Source organism: Artibeus jamaicensis, unplaced genomic scaffold (assembly GCF_021234435.1).
Source record: "Artibeus jamaicensis isolate MK-2021 breed Jamaican fruit bat unplaced genomic scaffold, CSHL_Jam_final scaffold_916, whole genome shotgun sequence".
NCBI lineage: Eukaryota > Metazoa > Chordata > Mammalia > Chiroptera > Phyllostomidae > Artibeus > Artibeus jamaicensis.
Window position 1 is genome coordinate 32,429,532 of NW_026522059.1, and position 15,255 is coordinate 32,444,786.

Consider the following 15,255-nt stretch of genomic DNA (forward strand, 5'->3'; position numbering starts at 1 on the left):
TAGCTTCTGAGATTTTTGCCCCATACTTAAAAGGCCTATTCAACACTAAGAAATAAAATGTTTCCTATTATTTTTACAAACTTTCATAGATTCGTACTTAATATTAAAATATTTGATTGACCTAAAATTTATTTTTAAGGAATAAGGTAGAAACCCAACTTAGTGTTTACCCAAATACCACTCATTAATCAGTCTTTTCTCCAATGATATGAAATGCCACTTTTATCACATATGATATGTTCCATCAACCAGTCTGTTGCTAGCCACAGATGTTATTATTATAGCAGCTATAAAATGTGTACAATATCTCATGGGGTTGTTTCCTCCTTTTTCATAATTTTCTTGGCTTTCACGTATTTTTCTACAGATAACCTTTAGAATTAGTATTTGCAGTCTCTAAAAGAGAGAAACAAAACTCTAGTAGAATTTATTAAGATTCCTTTAAATAGACTTGGCATCTTTACAATATTTCATCTTCACATCCAAAAACAAGATGTATACCTCATTTATTAAAGCCTACCTCTGTGTCCTTCAATAGCATTCAAAGATTTCTTCATTTAATTCCTCTTGTACATTTATGCCTCAGTATTTTTTGTTGCTATTGCTACTGCAGATGAACTCTTTTCTTTCTTCACAGTTTCTAAAGGGTTACTGTTTGAATAAGAAGCCTACTGATTTTAGAATATTAATGTTGTTCTCAAGAAACTTTACTTGGTTATAATAAATTTTAGTGATTCCACTGGGTTTTCTAAACATACAATCAAATCATTGAAAACAATATTTATCTTCTCTTTTTAAATTACTCTATAACCTATTTCTTTCATTTACCTAAGTATATCATTTACATCTCCATCTGCTTCCTGACATTCAGAGGAATGCTAATATATTATCCTTATTAGGCATCATGTTGGCTTCTGAGTTGGTATTTTATCATATTATACTAAGGAAGTATCCAGCTAATACTACATTATTAAGAATAAAGAATTTTAAAAAATCAGGTAGGGCTCTTTTATCTTCTTAATGCCTGGTGCTGTCTCAAACATCATCAAATTTTGAACAACAGTAATAAAAAATATTGTTAAGAAATCACCATACTATTTCACTTAATGTCCTGATCAGAAACAAATACAAAAGAAGATGTGTTACTATTTCACAAGACATCTACTTACCTAAAATATGGCCAGTAGGACAGTGACATTTTCCTTCTGCAGTTAAACCACTAGGGCAAGAAATGCAGTTCCAGCCATCTTTGGTAACACCTTTCTGAATTAAAAAAAAAATCATTTTCTCCTTCTTAATCAACCTTTTCCTTCTTAACTGATCATGTAAGTCCAAAAGCCATAAGAGTGTATAATTTGCAACTTGTATTCAAATACGTAATGTGCATATAGGCTGTATAAAAATGTCCTGGGTAGCCAATATGAGCTTATATTCCAAAATTAAGATATATATTTATAACTATATATTGACTCTGGGCAATAGTTCTTCATGATTTTCAGTTCAAATGAGTCCTTACTTTCATAATTAATACTGTCATTCAGTTTTCCATTGACAAAGATAAAACGACAAAATGAAACAGAATTTAATAAATAGCTAGTTAATAGTGTTACTTGCCTCATTCTAACTTAAAAAAATTCAAATACATTAGCTTTTTAAAATCAAGTTATGATTCAAAATAGGCAGATGTTACATATAACTAATATGCAAAGTTGTTCCAGGTAAATTAAGAGTATTTCCTTCTATTCATTAATAGTTTTTACTAGTAAAGGTTTTTGATAAAGTATGACATCATTCAAAATTGGGCTTATTATATGACTTAGGAAAAATCTGGGACAATAATACAATGATTATATTACAAAAATGAATGTAGCCAAAATTAATAGAAAACAATGGCAATGAAAAAACAATGCCACAAACTATTTTAAATTTTGGAAAATTTAAAAATGTGAAAATTTGGAAAATTTCAAAATTGATATTGAAAAACTGGATATATCAAAAAATGTTCCTATACTTGGCAGCGCATATATATAAGACTATTTAAAAGTTATGATTTCTGAATAAAATTAATTAAAAATTAAAAAAAAAAGAAAACTCATTCTAGTGTATCAACACTAGATTTCAGGACATCCTTTGTATTTAGGTCAGTGAGATGTAGAATGTCCTGCTTGATGTCACTAGTTGTAAAGCTAAAGATACATAGTCTTCTAAGGTGATGTGATATATGGATTATATGCATGTTGGGGTCCTGGCATAAATTTTTCTTTATATGATTAAATAAAAACATTGGTAGTTTAAAAAAAAAAGGTATGATTTCTGCTCTGGCTGGTGTGGCTTAGTGGATTGAGCTTTGGCCTGTGAACCAAAGGGTCACTGGTTCACTTCCCAATCAGGGTACATGCCTGGATTATAGGCCAGGTCCCTGGTGGGGACACACATTGATGTTTCTCTCCCTTCTTTCCCCTCTCTCTAAAAATTAACTTAAAATCTTAAAAAATAATAAAAATTGTGATTTCTTAGTAACTTCACTAAAAAAAACCAATCAACTTTGGCATCATTTCTTATTAGTGGCTATTTATCATAGGATCAATAGTTCCGAAAATATAAAATAAGTATCAAAATGATCATCAAATTTGTAAGTACTAGACATAAAGTAGTATAACTGGTAACTCTATATGAAGTTCCCAAATTCAATGTTTTTTTTAAATACATATAATTAGAAGATATATTACTATAAAAGTCAGAACAGACACAGAAACTCCTAATTATCCAAAATGATTGAAAATAGATTTGTTAGTTAAAAATCATTATCTATAACAACTATTAACTCCCTAACTTTCCAAAAATTATAATGTAATGAAATGACTAACAGAACAGCAACAGATATTATTTAACCTATTTAATAATGCAATTGGCATTTCATAAGCTTATCACCTTGATATCATTATAGAGTTATTATATAAAACATCGGCACAAAGGTCTAAGACACAGAACTCAGTCTGTACCAAAGGATACACATATCCCAAATTGCTCTATATATGTATCATTCATCTATTTTTCTTTATAACTGAGTTACTCTATGAGGAAAGGTAAAACACAAATTTTTATAGCTTTGTGGGTTTTTTAAATTTCAGATTAAAAAAAAATAAAGCAATAAATTCCTTTTTTCCAAGTTGGCATAAAATTTCACCAATCTTCCAAAATATATCTAGTAAAAACAAACTGAGCTTTATATAACTTTAAAGTTGTGGGAGAAAATATTAGTGTACACATTAAATGGTAGATTAAAAATACATTTAATTTACTAGTTTTTACAGTAAAATTACTTAAAGCTAAATACTCCATACCTTGTCTTCTGGGCACTTTTTACAAATAATATCAGCTCCTCCATTATTAGAGATCATCTGAAATCCTGGTAGACACACACATGAAGTTCCTAAAAAAAAAAAAAGAGAGCCAATTCTGACCTTGGTAAATAATAATAAAACTCCAAGACAGGGAAACTTATAATAATTCTTAAGATCTAGAGAAGTATAGTAGTTAAGAGCAAGACTCTGGAACCATTACTGCCTGGGTTCAAATCCAGAAACATACTCCTTGGGTTCTCATGCTGAGTCTGTTACTTACCTGTGTGACTTTGAGCAATTGACAACTTTTCTGTGCTCCATCTTCCACTTTGGTAAAATGGTAAGAATAACATTTTCCTCTTAGGGTTAGTGTGAATATTGAATTAGTTACTATATGTAAAGGTCTCAGAATGTATCTGGCACACTGTAGGTATTGTGTTTGCTACAATTTTTATTGTAAGTGTAACTAAATTATTATATTATTGAACTACTAAACAAATAATCAAACTAATTAGCAGATGTGGAAATTTTACATTTCTATTTCACCCAAACATACACATATATCCAAAAAATTTAAATTTTCTTTGTTGAAAAAACCTTTACTTAAAAAAGTTACATTCATTCAAATAAATTACCATACTCCTGTACACAGATAGTAAAACAGTATAAAATAATCACTACTCAATTTGCTGGATAAGTACGGAGAGCATTCTGTGAAATTCTTTCTCATTCATATATCCTAACCCGAGGAGCCTGAACTATCCTATATGACATAAATGAGGATATATCAAATTTGAAGATGGCAAAAATTTAATCCCATGGGTAACCAAATCGAGATTGAAAACATCTTGGATTTTAGAATATGGAGAAAATTTTATTCTAAGCAGTTTCAGTGAACAGAACCAGGACCAAATGATGAATGTTTCAAGAAAAAAAAAAGCGTGCAATCCCAAGAAACTTTAAGGACAATTAGTAATATTCAATAATCAAAGGAATAAGTCCTAAGGAGATCTGTAATATGGTCACATCCCATAGTGGAAAAAATAGGTCGAGGCTGAGGACAAAATTCTTCTAATCCCCAATCTAGGTGACAAAGAGGACTTTACAACCTCACCTGGACTTCAATTTCCTTATTTGTATTTCCTCACCTGGACTTGTATTTCCCTGAGACTGAACCTGCTCAAGATTAAGGTCCTTTCCAGCTTTAAGTCTCTGGGACTTGAAAAGTATAGTAAATGGTTACCAGAGTTACAAGGGCTAATTTGCAGTCCCTCCCTGTCATCTGCTCCTCTGCATCTCAGATTACTTCTCTATTTTTTCTGCCTCCGATAGGTAGCTTTCTAGGTGCTCCCTAAGGACCCTTAGGCTAAGAAGTGAGGGGCTGACGCCTAGATACCGGCAAAGGCTCGCGGAGTAGCGGACTCGGCGTCCCCTGACCTGCAGTCCTCCAAGGAAAACCTCTTAAGGCTGGCGTTAACTTTCCTGAAATACTCTTTCTGCAGACCAAAAGGTGTTTCAGCGACGCCAGCGACGCTTGGCGCGCAGCACCAAGGTGGGAGTGTTTATTTAGCCAGAGCCCATCCCAAACCATCTCACCCTGGGCATCCTGCCTCTGGTTGGCTCCACATCGGACACAGGAGAGCGAAGAGATATCGAAATACTGGTTATGGCCGCAGGTTTCTGGCTGCCTGAAAGGGAAGGAGAAGGTCTGAGCCTGTGAGACGTGCAGGGAAACCAACAGGAGATATGCAGTCACAGCAGCGACCAATACAGCGGTGGAAGCAGCCATCGCTACTCTAGCTCCTCCTCCGCCTGTCACCTAGGTGCAGACGCCGGCTACCTCCCAGTATCCAGGATCCCGTCAGCCTTTGCGGCGACTCCGCAGAACGGATTGGACAACACTGGCCAAGGGTTCCGGAAGTGTCTACACTAGGTGGTGTTTGGTTGCTAAGTTACCAAAGCTGCTGGAAGTTGGCTGGTCCTAACCCGGACCCGGACCGGCGCAACCTGCTCTTTAAAATGTTTCTTTCAAACTCTGGAACGCGATCCATATGCAGAAAGTGAAATCGCTTGGGAGGTCGGGAAATAAAATAAGACAAGAAAGGAAATATTAGATTGCATCGCGTAAATTGAAAGTATTGTTACATTAAACTGTTAAATGATTTTTACATCAGAATTTATCCAGCCTAGGTCATTTCGTGTTAAAGAAGACAGTCCAACAAAGTATTTGTTAAAATACACTTGTCAGAAAAGTAGGCAAAACTCTGGTGTGCAATGCTGGAAGACTCTCTCAAGAAGAAAAAAATGTTTTTTCCTGCCAGACCTTTCTTTGCGTTTCTACTTTCCTTGTTTTGAATATAGAAAATCATATATATAACGTGATAGTATTTATCCTACTCGCCAATAAGTAAGGTATCTAATATTTTTCAATCAAGTTACACATACATGAATGTTGTCTTTCAAAGTAGGCACCCTTGGAGGCTGTTAGCGCCAAAACATTTTAGAATTACTTCAGAGCCAGTTCATAGGTCATAAAAGAAATTTTTATTTTTTGATATTTAAACCTCACTTCTAGCCCTGGCTGGTATGGCTCAGTGGGTTGAGTGCCCGCCCATGAACCAAAGGGTCACTGGTTCAATTTCCAGTCAGGGCACATGCCTGGGTTGTGGGCCAAGTCCCAGTAGTGGGGAATGAGAGGCAATCACACATTCATGTTTCCTTCCCTCTCTTTCTCCCTGCCTTCACTTCTAAGAATAAATAAAATCTTTTTAAAAACAGTTTAGTTCATAATTTTTTTAAAATCTCACTTCTGTTATTGTTGTAGTTTGTACCCTGCCTCTCCTCCCCCCCCCATAAAATTGCTTGGCATATTTTTTAAGCCACATTATTCATCAGCAGCAGCTTGAAACGACTTTCAGCTTTCTCAAAGAATGAAACAAAACAAAACACCAAATTTTGTAATGAAAGTGATGATTTCTCACTTTTAAGGAAAATAGCATTGTCGATGAATGTGAAAAACGCATCAAAGGAAGTTAGATAACTTTAAACATTGGTCACTGTTAGGCCTAGTATTTCTCATGTAATCTTCCCCGAAAGTTCAGCATTCACTCAGTCACTAATATCTATGTCACAGGAAATGTATGTTCTGAAAACCCTTCCTTAAAGAGAAATTCTTTAAAAAGTTAGAATAATTACTGTGTTGTTGAAGTGTCTAATTTGAAGTGAAAAATCACAGAATACAGTTTTTAAAAACATGTGACTATACAAATGTTGATGGAGACTCAGGGTATGGTGAGAGTAGTTGTAATTAATGTGCAGAAGCTTCCTATGGGTGAATATTAACTCTAGTCTTTCTTAATGAAGTGCCTACTACTTTATATGTTCTATGCAAAAGATTAGGACAGTAATATTTACTCATCACCTGCTATATGATTAAAGCAATGAAAGAACTTCCATTCATGATGGCCTTCTTGGTCCATATTGTGCACTGTGTTAGGCATTTGACAGCATTAACCTTAACTCTTCATAATTACTCTTTGAGGAAATACTATTTCTTTTTAATGCTTTGACAAGAAAGGAAATTAAAGGTGAAAAAAGTTATATTATTTAAGAAGGAGTAAAACTAGAATTTATCTCCATCTGCTATCTATGAAACTTGTTATCTATTCTATTAAGCAGGATTTTCTTTCTAATAGATAGAAAAATATTTTGGCATATTCTACAATAAGACAAAGCTATTATTTTTATTTAACGAGGTGATGCTGCCATTATACATCACAAACAGTGGAACTGTGGTTGTGTAAGACCTTTGGGCACTGCACCTAACATAACTGCTCCCAAAGAGCTAAATAGGGAAATTACTTTTAGTAGAAGAATTCAAAATAGACAGTTAAAGTTGAGGTAACTGTAGATACTATGGGTTCGTTGTATAAACTTCCTGCAAGGATAGTGGAAGAATGTTAGCTAAAATGATTAAGCATATATTAGGACCATATTATTAGGGATAATTTGACTGCAGGTAATAGAATAGAAGATCAGGCAGTTTCTGCCAGTTCCCAGTTGCTTACACAAAAACAAGCACAGGAAATCTGGAGGTAGGTGGCCTTTGGAGTTTACTCAATGATGTCAATAGTGATTTCTGTGGCTCTCTTGCCTTTTTCCCTCTTAGTTGCAGCGTGATTGCCCTACACTAGATATCAACATTCAGATTTAAGATGGGATGAATGAAAGGAGCTGAACAAGACATGTTTCCTGTCTCTTTAATGAGGGAAGCAAATGCTTTCTCTATGCCATGTACTGAGCTAAACTTCTTACATGCATCATTTAAACCTTTTTAACAACCCTATGAAAAAGTAGTAAAATTATCCCCATTTATCAGGCCCAAAGACATGCTCACTATTACCCAGTTAATAAGTGAAAGAATTACACATGAAAGTGGATGGGACAAAGAGAACATAATTTAATATCAGTTTAGGGAGAAGTATGCCAAAAAAGTAAGAAAATGGTTTCTAAGAGGATAGCAAATGCTTATTGAACACCTATTGATAGAATGAGACAGGTACTACACAATGCTTTAATTAAATTATCAAAATGAATCCACTCAACAACCGTATGAAACCTGTACTGTTGTTATATCTCCTTTTTCTAGATGATTAAATGTAGGCACAAAGAGAGTTTTAAAAATTTACCTAAACACACATCTTACAATTACAGAAACAAACTTTGAATTATGGCAGTTTAACTCTTGCACCTGAATAACCACAATGCTATTCCCCTAATGGTATAAATTCTGCAAAAAGGTCAAGGAGTCTGAAGGTGGAGAAAAAGTCTTTGGATTTGGCAATTAGACCACCAATTAGTTACCTTTTAGAGTTCAGGCTCATTATAGTGGGATGGGTAGAAGCAAGCCATAGAGAAGTGTGAGAAAGAGCAAGCACCAGATATAGACTATTTTGAGGAACTTGACATTGAAAGGAAGACAAAAGTAGGAACTGAGATAAAAGTTTTTAATTTTTCCTAGGATAAGAAGAATATGTCTATAAATGGAGAGGAAAGGAGTAGTAGAGGAGAAATTCACCATAAAGAGTAAAATAATTGTCTTTCTCTTGAGCTTCAAGGAAGAGATAAAGTATTTAGATACAAGAGTAGGAAAAGCACCATCTCAGGAGAAGACAGTCATTTGTTCTTTCCAAGACTGAGAGAAAAGAAGATGGGTGAAGCCATAAAGAAATCCTGGGCTGGGGAACAAAGAAATTGAGAAGCTCAGTTTCCTGAGTAAAGAACATGGGTAAAAGTAGGAAATATTTTGAAAAGGCAGAGTGGATAATTGGGAAAGAAATCATTTAGATATGAAAATTTGCAGCAAGTCCAGATCTTGCCTACAAGGCTAGATCATGTTGGATTAGAAGCAGATAGAGGATGGTTTAGGAAAATCCTAGGTTTGAAGTGAACAGTTTGTGAAGTTTATTGTAGTACGATTATGTTGGACATGAGTTGCCTACTCAGTAGAGAGTTATAGCAGAAATGGATGTGGAGTTGTGTGCTTGATGAAGAGGCTGGAACCAGAAATGGGAGTAACTTTGGGTGTTTCAGAGGTCATTGTGATTTGAATCCCCAACTGGAGTTTTTGAGCAGTTGTATGAGTAGATACTTCTTGGAGGAAAGAGCTGTCCATGGTGCTTTCCCTCAGGGGCCTCATAATCTGGCAGAGAAACAGACATAGAAACAAATCATTAAAGTATTTTGAGATGACATTTAATTGAGACTGTGAAACTAGAAAGTGGCATTAATCCTGCCTTGGGGGTGGAAAAGAAATCAGTGAAGAAGTCGCAGACAAGGAGATACTGTAGGACAGGACAGGCAGAAGTACGAGTAAAAGCAGACCCAGAGGCTTGAGCGAGCAGGCACACTGGGGAATGACATGTCTCTCAGTATGCCTGAGATGTAGAAGGTATATGGTCAGTGGCAGGAGGTGAGGTTGGGAAGGTATGAAGAAATAAAAATGAAAGCTCTTGGGTGCCTACATTTGCCTACCAGGTATCAAGCTTGTTAAGACTTTAGGCTAGGAAATAATAACACAATCAGATTTGCATTTCAGAAAATATCCTATAAAAAAGTTATATGGAAGCCTCTAGAGGTGGAGATCACTTTGGAGGATAAATTAGAAATCTAGGGTCTAAATTGGGGCAATGGAAGAAGGGAGGGGAAGGAGAGGATGAATGAAAAACTATTTCAGAGGAAGAATCATGAGAATGTTATGATTTAGACAAGAGGAAGTAAAGAAGCAGAAACAAGGATCACTTCCAGTTTCTGCTTTGTGTGGTTGGGTGAATTGTGACATTAAAGAAATATAGCAAAAACCCATGACAGATACAATCTTCATTTTGAGTAAAGAAAAATATTAAAAGTGTTAGTTAAAGTTATAAGAATTATGTCATATATTGGTGGAAGTTATGGCCATGAATAATTATTGAAATAATTCCCAGCTGAGGAGAAGAAAGTGAAAGAAAAGAAAAAAGAATCTGAGGGGTCTAACGGTGACATGGGATTTGGTCCTTTTGACTAAACCTTTTTTGTAACACGTTTAATAAAAAGCTAAACTCTGCAAAAAGAAAGGAAGGAAGAAAAAAGAAAGAAAAATAGCTATTAATTGCTGGCTTTCTATGTGTCAGCCATTACAATATCTGATTTGATAGGATTGGGACCATTATCATTACCTTTATTTTATATATGAGAAAACCAAGGCTTAGAAAGCATAGATGACTTCTTCAGGGCACACTCAGATCATGACTCTAATGCTGGCAATTTGATACCAGAACCCACATTCTTAACACTGATTTTTCACCACTGTTCTTGAATCCCTGGACGTGTTTCTGAGGCATTAATTTTAAATCGAAGGAAAGACAGTGAGCTCACTAGGGTATTAATGAATTAAAATATTACAAAGAATGTGAAGAACAAATCCAAAGTGCAGAAGTGGAGGATGTAGTCAGAAAGAGAAATTACTAATGTCAAGATCTTGCAGTTGGGGGCCTGGCTGGTGTGGCTCAGTAGATTGAGTGCCCACCCGTGAACCAAAAGTTCTGGTTCTATTCCCAGTCAGGGCACATGCCTGAGTTGTGGGCCAGGTGTCCAGTAGGGGGCTCATGAGAGGCAACCACACATTGATGTTTCTCTCCCTCTCTTTTCCCTCATCTCTAAAAATAAATAAATAAATAAATAAATACATACATACATACATACATACATACATACATAAATAAATTTAAAAAAGATTTTATGGTTGGGGTACTTTGTGTGGTGATTCTTGTACTCTTTCCCAATCTCCAGACTGTTAGTGCCAAGGCCTACTAGATATAAACAACTGTTGCATCATGTTCAATATTTTCCAAACTGAACTTGGCTTCCGTGATGGAACACTCTCCTGACTTTTTTACAGGTTATTCCTAGAATAAACTTTTCGGTTATTCCTGCTCTCTGCCCTTTGTAGGGTCAGTTGCCTTTACTTGGCTACTAAATGTGCAGTCCCTGAAGGCCCTGTCCTAGATTTTTTTCCCTTCTCATCTTTTGGTTTTCTTCCTAGGTGATGTCAACTACGTCCATGACTTGAGTGATCACTTTTTGCTGATGACTCATGTATTTATATATATCCAGGTCAAGTATCTTTTCTGAGCCCTGAACCAGTATTTCCGATGACTGCTTTAAAACTTTATTCGGATGGAATGAAGCTTTTAAATTCAATGTGTGAAAAACAACTCATGTTCTCCATCCTCTACCCAATCCACCACTTCGTCTTTTCCAGTGTTCTCTATTTTGGTGAATGGCAACATCATCCAAACTATAATAGAGGCCAAGAATCTAGAAGTCAGCTTTGAGGTTTATCTTTTCTTCATTTACACCTTTCAGTCCATTAGCAAGACACTGATTTTTACCTTCTAAATATCTATTTCATTTATTGCACAAAAGTCCCTTAAATTGTTTTGCTTTTCTTAACCTCTATTATCACTGCCACCTTAAAATGCTGTCCTCTCCCATATGAATTATTGCAATGACCTATTTTAAAACTTAATCTTTTTAGCAATTGACTGCCCACTATGGAAGATAAAGATTTGCTTTCTACCATATTTTTGAACCCCTTTCTATTTATAATGTATATCTTAAAATTTAAAGATAGAGTAGTAATCACTTTTACATATTGTGAAGTGAGTCATGTATCATACCACACATTTTTTTTCCCTAATGTGAACAAGTGTCTTTGCTTCTTTACTTACCATGTTATCATTAATTAATTCTTAAAATTTCCCTCAGAACTATTCATCTCTTTTTAATGTATTTAACACATTCAGTATTACCAGGTTCTCCTCTGAGTGCTTTTAGTCCTCACAATAGCCTTTAGAAGTAGGTACTATTACCCCCAATTTATAGATGAGGGATTTAGAAACAAAGAGAGCCAATAAGAACTTCTATTAAGGATTCAGAAATCTATGCTCTTTTTGTTTTTAGGAAAATTTCTTATTTAATTATTTGTATTGAGTTATAATTGATATAACATTATATTAGTCTCAAGTGTACAATATAATAATCTATGTTTGTGTATACTGGGAAATTATCACAATAACTGTAATTAATATCCATCACCATAAAACCACACATAGTTAGAAAAATTTTTTAAAAGATCTTACTTATCTTTAGAGAAGAAAAAGGAGGGAATAAGAGAGGGAGAAAAACATCAATGTGTGGTTGCCTGGTGACCTGGCCCACAACTCAAGCATGCGATCTAAGAATCAAACCAGCGACCCTTTGGTTCTCAGGCTGGCTGGCATTCAATCCACTGAGCCACACCAGCCAGGGTGAAAATATTTTTATTGTGATAATAACTTTTAAGATCTACTGCCTTAACAACTTCCAAACATTCAGTGCAGTATTATTAACTATAGTCACTGTGCTGTGCATTACATACCCATGACTTTTATTTTGTAACTGGAAGTTGTACCTCTGGATCCCCATTACTCATAGTGTCCACCTTCAATCCCTGCCTCTTGCAACCAGCAATCTGCTCTATCTATAAGCTCAGGTTTTTTGTTTGATTGGTTGATTTTTTTAGGTTCCATATATAAGTGGGATCATATGGTATTGGTCTTTCTCTGACTGATTATTTCACTTAGTGTAATGCCCTGAAGGGTCCATCCATGTTTTGCAAATGGCAAGATTTTATTCTTTCTTATGACCAAATGATATTTTATTGTATATATATGCCACATCTTCTTTATCCATTTATTCATTGATAACCCAAGTTTTCCACATCTTGGCAATTGTAAATAATGCCACAATGAACATGAGGGTGCATATATCTTTTTAAGTTAGTCTTTTGATTTTCTTTATGTAAATACCCAGAAATGGAATCGCTAGATCATACAGTAGGTATCTTTTTAATTTTTTTCAGGAATCTCTAATATTTTCCACAGTGGCTGCACCAATTTACATTGCCACCATCAGTGCACAAAGGTTTCCTTTTCTTTACATCTTCACCAACACTTGTCAATTCTCATCTTCTTGATAATAACCATTCTATCAGATGTGAGGTGATATCTCATTGTGGTTTTTTATTGCATTTCCCTGATGATTAGTGATGTTGAACACTTTTTCATGTATCTTTTGGCCATCTGTATGTCTTTTTTGGAGAAATGACTAGACCTTCTGCCCATTTCTTAATCAAATTGGTTGTGTTTTTACTATCGAGTTGTTTATATATGTTGTATATTAATCCCTTATCAGAGATATGATTTGAAAATATTTTTCCCATTGTATAAGATGCCTTTTTACTTTGTGATGGTTTTATTTTGCTGCACAGCTTTTAATTTTATTTGTATTTATTTATTTCATTTTTTCTTTTTAATATATGTAATTGATTATGCCATTACAGTTGTCCCGTTTCCCCCCTTCATTCCCCTCCACCCTGCACAGCCCCTCCCACCCACATTCCCCCCATTTAGTTCATGTCCATGTGTCATAGGCTCTTTAGCTTCTACATTTCCCATACTATTCTTGCCCTCCCCCTGTCTATTTTCTACCTACCATCTATGCTACTTATTCTCTGTACCTTTCTCCCCTCTCTCCTCCTCCCACTCCCCTGTTGCTAACCCTCCATATGATCTCCATTTCTATGGTTCTATTCCTGATCTAGCTGTCCTCTTAGTTTGCTATTGTTTTAGGTGTGGTTCTTAATAACTGTGAGTTTGCTGTCCTTTCACTGTTCATCTTTTTTATCTTCTTTTTCTTAGGTAAGTCCCTTTAACATTTCATATAATAAGGGCTTGGTGATGATGAACTCCTTGAATTTGACCTTATCTGAGAAGCACTTTATCTGTCCTTCCATTCTAAATGAAAGCTTTGCTGGATAGAGCAATCTTGGATGTAGGTCTTTGGATTTCATGACTTGGAATACTTCTTTCCAGCCCCTTCTTGCCTGTAAGGTCTCTTCTGAGAAATCTGTTGACAGTCCAATGGGAACTCCTTTGTAGGTGACTGTCCCCTTATCTCTTGCTGCTTCTAGGATTCTCTCCTTCATTTTAATCTTGGTTAATGTAATGATGATGTGCCTTGGTGTGTTCCTTCTTGGTTCCAACTTCTTTGGGACTCTCTGAGCTTCCTGGTTCAACTCCTTTGAGACTCTCCGAGCCTCCTGGATTTCCTGGAAGTCTATTTCCTTTGCCAGATTGGAGAAATTCTCCTTTATTATTTGTTCAAATAAGTTTTCCACTGGTGGCTGTTCCTCTTCCCCTTCTGGTACCCCTATAATTTGGATGTTGGAGTGTTTAAAGATGTCCTGGAAGTTCCTAAGCCTCTCATTTTTTTGAATTCTTGCTTCTTCACTCTTTTCTGTTTGATTGTTTCTTTCTTCCTTCTGGTCCACTCCATTGATTTGAGTCTCAGTTTCCTTTTCGTCACTATTGGTTTTTTGTGCATTTCCATTCATTTCAATTAGTTTAGCCTTCGTATGTTCCTCTAATTTGTGACTAAAATCAACCAGTTCTGTGAGCATCCTGATTACCAGTGTTTTGAACTGTGCATCTGAAAGTTTTGCTATTTCTTCGTCGCTTAGAGTTATGGGCTCTGGGGTTTTGAGATCTTCCTGAGCCATTTTTGGTCTGTTCGCTCCCGTTAAGTATGAGGAGCGGAGCATTAGATGTTCACCAGGGCGGGGCAGTCCAGGTCGCTGGGTTGTGATGCTGTATGTGGGGGCGGGGTCAGAGCGGGGAAATGGCGGCCCCTCTGCTGCCTCCCGCAGCTGGGGCCTGCTCAGTCCCATCTCACAGCCCACTCCCTTTCTGGTCTATCTGTGCACGAATGCGGGACCACAGTCAACCCACCGCCCTGCGTCCTTGCTGAGTCCACCGGTCACTCTCTGGGTCACTCACTGGGTCTGCCCGTTGCAACCCCACGCCTGGGATCCACGCGCCTGAGTCCATCTGAATGAGTTTTCCTGTGCAACCCTGCTCTGCCAGCTGCTGGCTTCACCCCTCTTACTGGTGAGGCTGAAGAATTCGTTGTTATCAGACTTCCGAAAAGTTCAGTTTTCTGTGTTCTGACTGTGTTTTCTGTTGCTAATATTTTGTTGTCTCTAAACTTGGTTGTGTGAGAAAGCACGGAGTCTCCACCTACGCCTCCATCTTGGCGGAAGTCTCAGGTTAGCTATTCCCTGTCGCTTAGAAGTACTGGCTCTGGGGTTCTTGAGCTGTTCTTCTTGAGCCATGTGTTGGTCTGTTCATGCCTATTATGTATGAGGGACAGAGCCTTAGGTGTTCACCAGGGCCAGGCGACCTAGTCACTGGGTTGTGACGCTATATGTGGGGGCGGGGTCAGAGAGGGGCACTTGTGTTTGTTCTGCTCTCTCTCGGATTTTGGTCCCCTC

General features: G+C 36.4%; 1 protein-coding gene across 1 annotated transcript in view; it reads right to left on the minus strand.

The window, feature by feature from the left end:
• Positions 1 to 5,185, minus strand: part of TMEM67 (transmembrane protein 67) — a 53,722-nt gene extending 48,537 nt beyond the window's left edge. The window contains exons 1-3 of the mRNA XM_037131091.2: positions 4,941 to 5,185; positions 3,345 to 3,433; positions 1,170 to 1,263 (exon numbers count right to left, since the gene is read on the minus strand). Of these exons, the coding sequence (XP_036986986.2) occupies positions 1,170 to 1,263; positions 3,345 to 3,433; positions 4,941 to 5,133 (376 nt within the window). The 5' untranslated portion in view covers positions 5,134 to 5,185. The remainder of the gene's footprint in view (positions 1 to 1,169; positions 1,264 to 3,344; positions 3,434 to 4,940) is intronic.
• Between the last annotated feature and the right edge of the window lie 10,070 nt (positions 5,186 to 15,255).